At 43.5% G+C, this 13868-nt stretch overlaps 1 protein-coding gene across 1 annotated transcript in view; it reads right to left on the bottom strand.

The window, feature by feature from the left end:
* ANKRD26 (ankyrin repeat domain 26) overlaps nt 1–7613 on the bottom strand; it is a 51090-nt gene extending 43477 nt beyond the window's left edge. Inside the window, exons 1-8 of the mRNA XM_030467211.1 lie at nt 7171–7613; nt 5889–6003; nt 5472–5645; nt 5255–5361; nt 4666–4803; nt 4211–4359; nt 446–479; nt 294–366 (exon numbers count right to left, since the gene is read on the bottom strand). Of these exons, the coding sequence (XP_030323071.1) occupies nt 294–366; nt 446–479; nt 4211–4359; nt 4666–4803; nt 5255–5361; nt 5472–5645; nt 5889–6003; nt 7171–7376 (996 nt within the window). The 5' untranslated portion in view covers nt 7377–7613. The remainder of the gene's footprint in view (nt 1–293; nt 367–445; nt 480–4210; nt 4360–4665; nt 4804–5254; nt 5362–5471; nt 5646–5888; nt 6004–7170) is intronic.
* Nucleotides 7614–13868: the final 6255 nt, after the last annotated feature.

Below are 13868 nucleotides of genomic sequence, written 5' to 3'. Positions count from 1 at the left end.
ACTTACAGGGTCTGCAAATCTGACCCAAATGAACAAGAAGAAATAAAACAATATAGTTGTTATCTTAGCACCCATTCCTCTTTTGCACTGAACCACACATTTACTGAATGTTCTGCCAAAGCTACATTTTTTTTTAGGAAAAAATCTCACAGCAGAATGAAGGCTATAAGGCCAGAAGTTGCTTCTATGGAGAAAGTAATACTGGCTGGAACTGCAGTTTCTTTCAATCCCAGAGAAAACTTGCCTTCAAATAATTTATTTACAAGGACGTTTCTCCTGTAAACACACCATACCTTGGGGGTAAAATCAAGCTCTTCTTCTTCAGAAGTATGCCAGCTGTCATCACTCCCCTCTTTCTCAGAGCTTCTTAGAAAGCAAAGCAGAATGAGTACTGTGTCACTCAGATCATGCCTCAAGTAAGTATTATGTATTTTTACAGTCTCACCTTATTAAGTCTCCTTGGGAAAAGTCATCTATTGCTGTTCAAACATTAATCAACATGTTGAAATTAGTTTTGGCATGCTAAAAATTAACCAGTACATATAAACATTTAACAAGCACAACTGTACAGGTCATAACAGAATGAAACCTCAGGCAGCCAGTTCAACAAAAGAAACCATGAATGAATGCATTTCCAAAACAACTGCTTCTTAAAGCCATACTGTATTAATCAACAAACAAAACCACAAACATAAGATAAGAGCCATAAACCAAAAACAAACACACACACACACAAAAAGATCAGAGTTCTATCTTCTTTGGACCCTTACACCTAGAAGTTTAACAGTTAACAAAATGTTGGTGGTTTAGCAAAACAGCAAACGAGCCTCTGAAGCACTCATTACACAAGTAGGTAGAGCTTTTTTTATGTAATAAATCATAATTGAGATCTAAAGCTTAACTTCACACCAGCAGTTTTCCACACTGTACCAAGAGACAAAAGGGACCTATCCAGGGCACTCTATACTACATTCAAGCTTTCATCAGCATCAGGAAAGCAACTTGCAGGTAGGACGTTGGATAAATCAGGTCATTTGGGGATCTCAGAAAGTCTCTTAGGCAATCGCCTCCGCAAGGAAGGCTCAGCTGTGAGGTCAGATAGCATTGCTTAGGACTTTATCCAGTCTTGTCTTGAGCAGGGAGACTGTACAACTTCTTGGTATTACTGTCCCCATCATGGTCAACCTTCTCACACCCTATCAGAAACTCCCTTGTTTCCATTTATGTCTCTTGTACCTCTGCTTCCTGTCATGCCCTACTGGGAAGCACTTGGCTCTGTCTTCTTCTGTGTGCTAAAATGGTGCTGAAACCTCTACTAATAATAACCATGAAATAAAAGAGCTCCTCAATTCCCACAACAAAAGAGAAAAATGAATAATCTCCACATAGCATTTCTCCATCTCAGCATTTCTCAAGTTCTCAATAACCAGTTCTTGTTAGCTATCACAACAAAATGAAGTTGCTTATAAACAGGTGATTGGTGACCTTCCATAAAGTCTCACAATGACAACTAAACTGAGGTCTTGGACCAAATCAGTAAAGAGGAAAGAAAATATAGGCATATAATGCCTGAAGACATCTCTTCTACTAACAGTAAGCCACAAATGAGCATAGACATTTTTTCTATCCTAAAGACAGCATTTATGTGGAAACTTTGATGAGCTCATCTCCTGACCCAACAGGGCTTTCAGACAATGAGACACAGTGTGCATCTTCAGTGTACACATTATGTAGAGGCTGAAATGTCCCATGTGAGGCCCAGCTAAAATAGTTAAAATACCAACAGTGTCTCTTTTTTTAATGCTTTCTAATACAAGAACACAGTATTTAAAAATATTACCTAGTTATACATACCCCAGTTTTGTGTAAAAAGTCACTTAGTAGCAGCAGTCTAATTGACCTGCTAACATCCCAAGCTGAATAAAAATCTGTCTCAGAAATGAGAGGATAGTGCAGAGCAGGCAGTGATAAACTCTGGACAGGTGACTTCACTTCTGTTTTCCATTAGTATGGTTATTACTCAAACCAGCTGAATAAGTTACCTGAACTTCTCCTTTAAATGTAGAGTATATTTAAGAAATGACCAAAGCAGGTAGCATTGTCCTTTAGAAGGCAGGAGAGAAATTTCATGAGCTACCATTCAGACAAATGCACAGAAATGGGATCTAGAAAAGCAGGGAGTGCTTCTTTCCACTTTAATAGAAGTCCATTTCTATTTTGGAGTAATACAAGAACACATTTTACAAATACCAAAAAATATTTACTCTCACTAATTACACAAAGTAAACACTCAACTCAATAATTAAAGACCCATGCAAAAAAATTAAACAAATTAAAAGCACTCAAAAGCCTGCTCTCAAATCTCATTTATAAAACCAGAACCACCAAAATAGAGACCTGCATGATAGTAAATTTGATGTGTTAATATTTGAGATTGTACAACATGTTTTATAATTGAAATGCTACTGCATAGAATACCTTTCCTTGATTTTCCTGTTCTTGATGTCTGGTTAGGAGACTGTTGCATTCCTATATCCATTTAGGAAAAGGCATGGAAAGGACAGATGAAACAATGACATCAGAATAGAAGTGAATTCCCAGAAGTTTGGAATACATAAGCATTACTTCAACAACGCTACAGCAGTGGAAGAACAGCTGAATTGTGTATTTGTGTGTGCATCCAAGAACACGTGTTGTGGAAATTTTAGAATACGAATCACTATCCACCTGCTCTACCCATACTACTCAGTAAAGATTTATACATCAAGTTAACAAGCAGCGTCGTTCTGTTATTACAGTTACACAACACCAAATTTCTTCCTGATAAAGCCATAACTTCTGTCTTGGAGCAGAGTAGAGTGCTACTCATGTTAATTTTATTACAAATACATGGAATGAATGCAGCAAAAGGACCCCTATCAAAAGACAGATTTAAAGGAACATCAAGGTGGTTTCTCATCCCTTCTCCATTTTTAAGCTTCTTAAAAACTGACACAGGACAACCTTTCTTGACCTCAGGAGTCGTAAATAACAACGAAGCACTTATTTTTCTTCCAAGACCTCTATTATGAAAAATCAACAGTCTGTAGGGACCCTGGGAACAATCCACTAATATGCAGTGCAATACTAAAAAAACCCTGCAGGACATGTGTTTTGTGGGTACAAGCCACAGATTAAAGAATTAATGCCAGTAAATAAATGTTCCCTGAACACTGTCTGCTGTTAATTTGCCACACAGCTCTCATTAAAAACCCTTAAACAAACCCAGAAAGAATAAAACTTCCCACTGCATTGTCTGAGATGTAATGCACAAGACAATATTTAATTTATATTAAAATATTCTTTTTCTAAGATTCCTCAGGGCTATGGGAGATCATAAGCATGGGCTGGATTTTAAAAACTCATTGAAGGAGGTAGGTTTTTGATCACAAGACAATTTAATTGTTTTTCTGGGTCATGAGGTAATAGGCAATGCTTTTAATTTATTTCCAAAAATTACGGAAAGTGGGGAAAAAGCATGATTTCAGTTTTAAATCAAAACACGATCAGGAAGATACAGTACACACAGACACTGCATTGCTGCTGCTATTACTTTCCCTCAATACACCTCTACATAAACAAGTGTAACTGATGCTGAGAAATAAGATGACTCACTCAAAGGAGCTTAGTGCAGCTTAAACTATTAATAACAAAATAAAAGGCACAAAAAAACTCAGTGGAAATCTACACAAGGCATATACCTTCCTGCTAACTCATCTGTTGCTTCCCAACTACATCAAGACTGACAACTACTCAGGATGAACCCACTGCTTTTGCAATTAGATTTTCACAGTCTGAATGGCCATCTATAAGTGAACGTACACACCTGGAAAAAAAAATCAAAACAAAAAAACCCACACTCTCACTCAGCTTCTTCCCTGTCGCCCTTCTTTCTGTTGGAAAACCTATATAGATGGTTAACTAGACAGGTAGAAGGAAACAACTCTGTAAGTGGACATGGAGCACACAAATCACAATTGCCTTCACAGCCTGACAAGAAACATCTACAACTAGCAACAAAAAAGCACATTCCCAAAACTACTCGTGCTGCTCCATCTGGTGCCTGCACTAAAGCCAACACAGAGTACCATGAGCTTTAACAGTACAAACCACCTGAAGAAAAGGCCACATTGCCTTTCCTCATGATCTACTCCACAGTTAAGGATCCTACCTCCTCTGTCCACAGCAGGTGCACCCAATGTAATGCCAGCAGCTCCTGCCCGGTGAGAAGTCCCAAACACTGTGATACCTTGTGCTCCACCTCCAGCAGCTTCTCCTGTGTTTTCCCAGCCTGTGTATTCTGCCAGATGTTTACTAAGACTATATAGAGAAAGACAGAAAATGTATTTGGTAAAAAGAACAGCTACAGGCACTTTGGGGAGTTTACATTATGCAGGTACGAGATTGGCAACAATCTTGAAATATAACAAAAAATCCTGGGTAGAATATTTCCTCAACTTCCAAATTAACACTGGCACAGGAACTGTTCACATCAGAAGATATCAGCTAAGCACAGGCTGGAGACAAGTTGAAAGACATCATTAAACTTTGCTACTATTACCAAAAACATTCATAAGCCATGCTGGTAACTGACAACTTGTTCCCTTTACATAGTTAAATGTTTACCTAGAGTATCCATGGATAACAGCATAATCCTCAGCTGTCCAGCCATTAGTGTCTCTATGGGAAACATCAGCCCCATACCGCAGAAGAACTTTTATCAAATTAAGCTCTCCACCAGAAGCAGCAGTCATAAGTGGGGTTCTGAAAGATACAAAACATGAGATGAAACAGATGGTTTCCCACAGACACTGTGATGATTTTTAACCCCGTTTTCTTTCAGAAGAAGTTTTTTCCCCCACTCTTTCAAAATGAAGGAAAGAAAAAGCAGCTTCCATTAAAAGCAACAACAGGAAAGGTACTCAAATTTTCAGACAAAGCTTCCACATATACAACACTTACTCATAAACTAAACTGCTGTGCAGGAAATGGCTTTGTGAACTGAGGCAATGCTCCTGAGCTTAAGACACATTTCCTACCAGGCAATGCCTTCTTGCAGCCCTCAACATGAAAAGCATCCATGGAGGGTGACAGCAGCTGAGCACAGACACTGCTCCTTCTGTGTGCCTCCCTGCTTTTTTCAGAGCTCATTCCCATGCCTCTCATCCATCAACCTTAAGCATACTCAGGGGACCCTTTTTGATAAACCCCTTACCTTTCACACTGATCTCGAGCGTGCACATCAGCTCCTTTTTTAAGGAGAAATTCTACTATTTCTCCATGATGTCCAGAGACAGCAAGAATAAGTGGAGTAAATCCCTCCTGAAAGGACAGACAAATAAATTAAGTTAAAAATCAAATTCAAAATCCCTTCAAGAGAAATAATAATGCAACTTTCTGAAACAACTTTCTGAACCAGTATCAAAAGTTACCTTATTCTGGGCATCAATATCAGCATTATGCTCAAGTAACAGCCCCACTACCGTTGGACTAGGAGACAGGACTGCCAGATGAAGAGCAGTATTGCCATCAGCATCAGCCAGATTTGGGTCTGCACCATGCTCTAGCAGAACAGCCACGCATTTTTCTTGCTGGCACTGCACTGCCTGGAAGTAACACACAACAAAGGAAAACCTTACAGCATTTACATTGCACTCTGTTACAACTTCTCTAGCTTCCCAATCCTGGAAAATAAGAGCATCTTCAAAACCTAGCAGACATATGCCTATTCCATGCCAACACAATATGTATGTTTCTGCCCAGGTCTGTGTTGAGAGTCCTGCAACATATATCACTTCAGTGCATAATGAATAAGCCTCACTTACAAGAAGGTGACAGTTCACACAAACCTTCATCAGTGGTGACCTGTTATCCTTGTCAAAGAGATTCAGCTGACATTTGTTTTCTACTAGATAGGAAACGACATCCACGTGGCCATTTGCACAAGCAAGATGCAGGGGTGTCCTAAAAATAAATACATTACATTAGCACAGAAAACAGAAGAAGTCACTTCAGGCTGTACTAAATGGATATGACCACAAGTTTCATTGTGCAAAAAGCAAGCTTAGGAGAGCACTCGTTCAGTTACCTGTCACTTGCAGCCCAAATGCCTGAGCCTGCCCAGCAAAACCCTCTACAGATTCCACTGAGCAAGGTGAGATCACCTTCACTGTAGACCTGAATTTGCATCAGATTCCTGTGCCCAGGCATCAGTCACTGTCTCCAGAAGGACAGTACACTGCACAGCAGTAGTATAGCACAACGTAGCAAGGACCAGGTTCAAACGCTTTTCAAATGCCTCCAGGGATGGTGACTCCACCACTGTCCTGGGCAGGACATTCTGATGCCTGACAACCCTCTCAGTGAAGTAATGTTTCCCAACATCTAGCCTAAACCTCCCCTGGAGCAGCTTCCATCCATTTCCTCTGCTCCTGTCACACGCCACCAAGGAGAGGAGGCTGTTTCCCTCCTTCCTCCAACCTCTGCCTTCCTACAGAATGAAGCATCAACAGAAGAGTCCCTCAAGAGGGACAACCACTGCTTTTTGAGAAATTCCTGGGGAAGCAGGCAGGAGGATCCTTCATCTCTCGAGACAGAAATGAAACAAAGCCTTATACAGAAGATGAACTTCAAATGCAAAAAATAGCCCAGTTTCATATCAGGGCCTCTGAGACCGACCCGATGACTGCACGAGCCACAGGGAACGAGCAGGCGCGAAGAGCAGAAACAGAAGCATTCAGCAGCTATTTCCATCCGTGCATTCAGGCACCTCGGCTCCGGCTGCTGGGGTACGCACAATGCTCAGTCCACCTTCAGCTGCACCTCCCAGCTCCAGACGCAGAAGAAACACGGACGGACCAGCACCACGTAGGCACAGAGCCCACGTTACCGAAGGGCCTGCTTGCCCTGCTCTGCCTTGCCTCTCCCACCAGCCCAGCCGGGTTTAGGTGTTTCCAGGGCAATCAGCTGCTCCCGGCCGGCCACAGTCCGGGCTCCAGCACCGGCAGGCGAGGCAGCGGGGCTGCTCCGACAAAACCCGCGCCTCTTCAGAGCACCGTGAAGGTTCTGACCCAGTCCTTCCAGAGACGGCACCGAAGGGTTGACGCACACAAGACCCACAACCCCCCTTACCGCTCCGCCTTGTCCCGCCCGTCGATACCGTGTTTCTTCAGCCCCTGCCGCACCTGGGCCAGGTCGCCGCTGGCGGCCGCGCGGTGCAGCTTGCCCAGGTCCTTCGGCCGGAGCTCGTAGGCTGCACCGGCGGGGCAGGGCTGGGAGGCGCCGCCGGACGGCGGCTGCCCCTTCCTCTTCTTCCCGAACCCGAAGATCCGCTTCATCTCCCGGCAGGGACGCAGGCACGGTCCCGATTCACGGGGCGCGGCAGCGGGAGGAGGCACCCGGAGTGCCGGGCGGTGTCGGCCTCCGGGCAGGGATACGGGAACTGAGACCTCGCCAGCGGCCCCGACCCCCTACGGCTGCTACGGCTCTTGCGGAACGAACGGCCGTCGGCCCGGCAGGCCCAGCACAGGCTCCGCCTTCCCCGCAGCAGACGGCAGGGCCGCGGCCGCCCATAGCGGAGCGCTCCGCGCAGGCGTGGCAGGACGGCGACCGCGCGACACGGGCCCGCTCCGCCGCCGCAGGGGGAGCGCGGACGTATGCGCGGGCTCGGGAGGCGGGAGCTGCAGTGGGCAAGAGGGAGCTTCTTGTTGCGCTGAAGATTGAAGAACTCGGGACTTGTGCCCAGGGGTCCCTCGCAGCCCTGTGGAAAGCCGCCCCTCTCCTGGTGCTGCCTGCAGCTCGAGGGTATTCTCGGTTCTTCAGGCACTAGCCCTGGGGCTCTCCCTAACGCCGCGGCAGTCCTCCTCCCGTCCTGTCCGGCGATGTGGTTACTTTCTGCTTTCTCAGTCTCGTTCTCTTCATTCAGTACAGACTCCTTGGTTCTTTCTTCCCTGTCGTCAGCTTGTAATTTCGTGAACTTGCTTTACAGTATCAGCTCCGAGTTTGGTCTTAAGGACTCCGAGGTATCCCAAGAGTGGCAGAACAGAGGGAGATAGATATTTCTTTCCATTTCCTCGTGTTTTCTCTCAGCATTTGCTTCAACAGCTGAAGCTTGTTTTCTAGACTCTTGGCTTTGCTTCCAAGCAAAGCTTGCTTTTTGTGTTTTGATTTTGAGAGAAGCTCGTATTGGTTTCTTGCACAGCAGAGATGTCTCTGGCTTCTGAAGCCGTTCATTGCTTTTGCTCTGAAGCGTTTGCTCAACATCATCTTTTGAAGACTGATGACGTTCCAGTTCTCAGCAGCAGTGTCCAGCCGGGAATGAAACGATTCCATTTCTGTCTCTAGTCTGTCTTTGGTTTCTTTTGTGTGCTCAAGATTGCACGTTAGCACAGCAGATTCTGTCTTCAGTAAATTCAGCTGCGTACTGGCCCTTGGTACCAGCAGACCCAAACCGTATTTCTACATTGCTCTTTGTGCTGTGCAGAAGAATGTCTGCAGAGCCCTTTCTCCCTCTTCCCCTCCTGTGTTATTAGATACTCTGTATTTAAGCTGGTAGACTGCAGGTACCGAGGAATCAGTAGAGGGAATGGGACAATTCAAAAGCTTTTAGAAAACCTGTCACAAAATGATAGAAATGAGAGCAGGGCAAATACCTAGCTATGCTATTAGAGACTATTTTCTTGGTTCAGCAAAATGCTTGCTAATCTGCAAATTGGCCACTGAGGAATTTGTGCTTGATTGCTCTGAACTGGAAGCAGATCAGGGGTAAATGCACTGAGGTCACCTTTTGCTGTTTTTGTTGACTGTAGCAGCGTAATGGGACAGAGAGATGCACTGAAACAGGAAGTTGGAAGAAATTTGGTCACCAAGTGATGTACAAATAGGACTGTTTGGGGCTACTAGCTAGGTTTAATAGCAAACAATTACTTTCTTCCAGTAGCAAAAGATGTGATTTTGGCTCTTTGTAACAGGTTTTGGGACTAGAAAGTGACCCTGTTGCCCTTCCACAGATTTTCATCATATAATTACAGGGTGTTTGTACATCTGTAAAAACTTCCTGGATGTGGATGGCAAAGCTACTGGATACTTTTTCTCTGTGGAGCTTAAATGAGAGAAGAGCGAAAAATAATATCACAGTGCAATGTATCTACGCAAAGAACAGACACAGGCATTGTTATTTCTAGAACTCCTGCTCCTTAATTACAAGCATCAACCCTGATCTTCCAGGTGACTCTCCACTCCTCCTGGGAACGAGGGACTCCAGGAAGGCTCAGCGAGGCCTCACCTCCTCTCACCTGAGAGTGGCTTCTTCAGCTACCTCTGAGCACGTGTGCTGCGATGGAGCAGAAAGCCCCTATCCGGCTTGATTTATGTTGTCAGTGTTCACAGCAGTTTTGGATTTAAGATGTGCTTAGGGTGTTTACTAAGTAATGTTCTAGGTGGCATATGTCATGGTGGGAGAAGAGGGCTGTTGATAAGCAAAAGGAAGAACAATAAATTCCCCAGCTTCTTCATTAGAAACTGTCTGGATCTGAGGGAGCCAGAAAGCAGTATTGAAAGGGAATAGGTTGATATCCTCAGGCAAGACAGAAGCCCTTCCTCCGGTGCAGAGTACTGAGGACTCAAGTGCACAGTCCTGTAGCTTCTCTTCCCAAAGCCAATTCAAACAGAGCCAGACATTAAAAATGAGCTCTACACTGCAGCTGGGAACGACGGTCCTACATGGAGCCTCTGGCCATTTAGGTTAGTCTCTAGGATTCTGGGGTCAAAACTGCACAGGCAACTACAAAGCCACTGAAAAAGAGATAGAGAATGCATATGAAGGAGTTAGAGCTGCTTCAGAAGCAATTAGTTCTGAAGCACAGCTCCTCCTGGTGCCCTGATTACCTGTACTGGGTTTTATGTATATACATAGAGCCTCTTCCCTTCATCATGCCACTGATGATACATGGAGTAAATGGACTGCCTTACTCTCAGAGCTGGAACAGAAAAACTCAATCATCCAGGAACTGTAGAACTTACCATAGACTGGGCAGAGGAACACACCTTGGAATGCCACCAGAAGTGGTACAATGGACTGAAAGCCACCATATGACCAATTACCAGAGAATGAGAAACAATATGCTCTTTTCACTGATGGATCCTGCTGTCTGGTAGAGAGCCATCAGAGGCAGAAACCTGCTCTATGGAATCCTACACGACAAGTTGCAAAAACAGCTGAAGGAGAAGGTGAATTGAGTGTACTTGCAGAGGTAAAAGCATTCTAGTTGCCTTTGGACACTGCTGAACAAGAAAGGTGGGCGAGACTTGATACTGACTCATGAATGGCAGCAAGTGCCTTACAGGGGTAGTGGAAGCATAACAAGGGGCAACGTAAAAGCCAACTGATACGGATTGCGGAGCTGTGGGAAGACATTGCTGCCTGGTTAGAGAAACTTGATGTAAAAGTGGGTCCTGTAGATGCCCATGAACCTTTACGTTGAGCTACTGATGAACATTTAAACAACAAATGAGCAGACAGGGCTCCTCAAATATTCCAGATAGATTTGGACTGGGACCATAAAGGTGAATCTTCTCAACTTAGCTCTGTAACACCCCCTGCCCATCTCCCAGATTTCTCTATTCTCACTTCAAATCAGCACAACCATTCTTACTTTTCCAAAACTGGGACTTTTTTCTATAACCTTCTTGTCTCCAGGAACTGCTGCAGACACAACATTACAAACACAGATCTTCAGTAAGAACAGGCAACTCCCAGAAATAAGTAGAACTGCTTGGTTTATTAACAGGAACAGGAACAGGGTGAGTGTAAAATAAAACAACTGGGAAATGGAAAAACAGAGATGCACTATGTGAACAAAATTGTATGAGGAGCCTTTCCGTAGCCTGTTCTTCAGATCTTGTAGTTTTTCATTAAAACGTTACGGTACTCATGCATTGCCATCTGCAGGGGATCCTGCTCAGCTGTATAAGCAGATAGTATGGCAGGAACTTGTGCAGATGATTTTTCAAGGTCAGCATTGGCTAGAGAGAAAAGAGAAAATTCCTGGTGTTACTTTTACAGTAGACAGGGGCAGCTAAGGTCACTGTAAAACCATCAGGAGCAAGACAAGAGATTACAATCCAGAAAGAGATTAAAAATCTTCCAAGGGAAATACCAAAGAAAGAGCTGGGCACAAAGGAGCAAAACATTTTTCCAGATTTGTTTCTCAGTCAGGATTTCTAAAGCGAGTGAAAGGAATTCCAGATTAAAAGCAGACGAGAAGGCAATTGTCTGAGGGGCTACCTGCTTTGCAACAGCACCAGTCACTGCAAAGCTGTGACTCTGGAGGAAGAATTATGAAAGAGGAGCAATTCCTCTTTGGACATCTGGCCTCAGATTACAGATCATGTCTTATGCTATGGATTACATACACCCAAGTCCTCTTATGTCTGCCTAAACACTGCTGAATAATTCCCTAAAGAAAGGGTATCTTTTGTCACCAATTATAATTCTCTTCTTGCTTACTCAAAACAGACTCTGCAACATAAAAGCTACAAATTGAAGCAGTCACTAAGAGACAGCAAAAATCCAGGCCTAACATCAGAGGATGTCTCTGTTGTGGCATAGGCTTGAATGAAGATGATGGCTTTAAAAAATTTGCCTCACGACTTCATTAATGTTGGTAATTTAGGATAAACTGTAAGTAAAAGATGACTTCAGCTTAAGCCAACCATGCCTGTGTGGAGGAAAGGGGTGAGTTTGCCTTGTTTTTTCAGGCAACTGCATAACTTTCAATGCAATATTTTGGCCAGCAGAAAGTTTTCAGTTGAAGTCTAAACTGGAAAGCTAGTCTATAGAAAACACCCTGTGCCTACAGAGACTCCTGACATAACAACAGATCACCTTGTTCAGTTTCTTTACGGATTTTTTCATCCATTTCCTGCCGCATCTAGAATTACACAGAAATATACAGTTAGTGTTTTTGTAAATTAACTTTTTTGTAATACGAATTTTCTAAAACATCCCTCAGAAATACACATACTGCGATAAGACCTAAAAATATCCTTCCAGGGGGAGACATCTTGGTTTAGGGGTTGATTTTTAATGAACAGAAGCTTCTGGTCATCCAGGCTGTAGCACTTCCACTGCTGAACAACCTTAACTGTAACACAAAACATCCTGCAGCTCAGCAACTGGATTATAACCAGGTATTCAGAAATGTGCAGGAAGAAAGCACAATGGAGTGACTGCAAAGAAGGTATGGCTCAAGTCTGTCCTCCAATACATGAGCAGAATGTCAGATAACTGCAGAGATAGACACGAATGCCATCGATAGGGACAAACTAAGTTGAGGCTTCTGCAGCTTATGGATCCTCTTCAGCAGTAGCTTAGGACAGTATTTCAAAATGCTTACCTGAGCCACAAAGGCTTCAACACTCCCTGTTGGCCTCGATGCATTTCTTCTTTGGATTTCATTGTGATGGCCTCTGGCAATGCTTTGTCTAAGTGAAGATATTCTTCTGTCATATTCCTGAAGGAGTTTAGCATTGGCTTCTGCTATTTCCTCATTAGTTCTAAAAAATTCAGAAACATTCAAAGAATTATCATTATTCATAAAGTTACCCTACACATCTTCCAATGTTCACCTTCTTAAAGCAGAAGGCAGAAAGACTGTCCCAAAGCAGAGCAACATTTTATCTGCAGGTTTTTTCAAGAGCCTGTTTCTTAGCAGCCCCACTACCTGAAATGAGCAGCAAACCTTACCAACACTTAGGACTGCTCAGCATTAGGGCTTTAAAGCAATCTGTGAGTGTCACATGTTCACACAGATTCTTTGGAAAGTTACATCACCTGCACAAGAATTCTGAGCTACCGTTTTCCCACGCAAAGCTCAAACCCCAGACACTGCTAAAAGGGAAGCTAAAAGAAGAATTATTCTTTATTTTTGCTTCGCAGAATCAGTGTTCTCTCAAGGGCCTATATTTATTCAAGCAAGAAAGGAAATACATTTCACTTTTTCTGCCACATATTTAATAAGAGCAGATTAACAGACACTGATGATAATAAGGCTGTCTGTTTAAAAGAGTGCAAAAAAATGCCTGTGAATTCCACAATCAGAGGTGTTACTGGTGGAAAAGTAGTGAAAATTGAAGACAGTTACAGTGAAGGGGAATGGTCTTAAGGAATGTTTCTCACAAATATGCCACCTTACGCTTACATACATAATGCTGACTGGATGTAGAAGAGCAATTTTTGAAGGAAAAGACACAAGGAAAAAGAAAGTAGTATCTAATTATCACTCCAAACAGCATGCATGTACCTTTCCAGTTCATTAGCAAAGCGTGCTCGAATTTTTGTTTCCTGCAGGTACAGCTGTGTATACTTCTCCACTTCTGCTTCCAAAGACTCTTTCAGAGAAATAAAGTCTTGCTGGGTCTTTTTCATGTTGTCCAACTCCAACTCAAAATGTCTAATTCTCTCTTTTAGCTGGTTCCTGAGGGACTCATGATGACTGGCTCGGATTTGTTCTATCCGGTCCTGGGAGGCTGCCTGTGCCTGAAGCAGACAATGCACTTTCAGCCTCCACAAAGACAAAGAATTCTCACCTACCCAATTTCAGGGCTCAGCTTTACCCAGTGAGGAAACTGTGCCTTCTCACTACCATTAGCAATCAAGGCAGAACCCTGGAACTATCAGGTTAAATATTCTTTTTATTCAGGAAGAATCCCCCCTTTAGTTCTATTATTCATCACAGCTACTCATGAAAGAATGCTGTTTCTGCAGGACAGGGCACATAGGAAAGGATTCCTCAAAGACATTAGGAGGATCCCTTATGTCCAGCCCTCCC

This window comes from Calypte anna, chromosome 1 (genome assembly GCF_003957555.1).
Source record: "Calypte anna isolate BGI_N300 chromosome 1, bCalAnn1_v1.p, whole genome shotgun sequence".
Taxonomy (NCBI): domain Eukaryota; kingdom Metazoa; phylum Chordata; class Aves; order Apodiformes; family Trochilidae; genus Calypte; species Calypte anna.
Note: the sequence above shows the minus strand (reverse complement) of the source record. Positions and strands in the feature narration are given on the sequence as shown.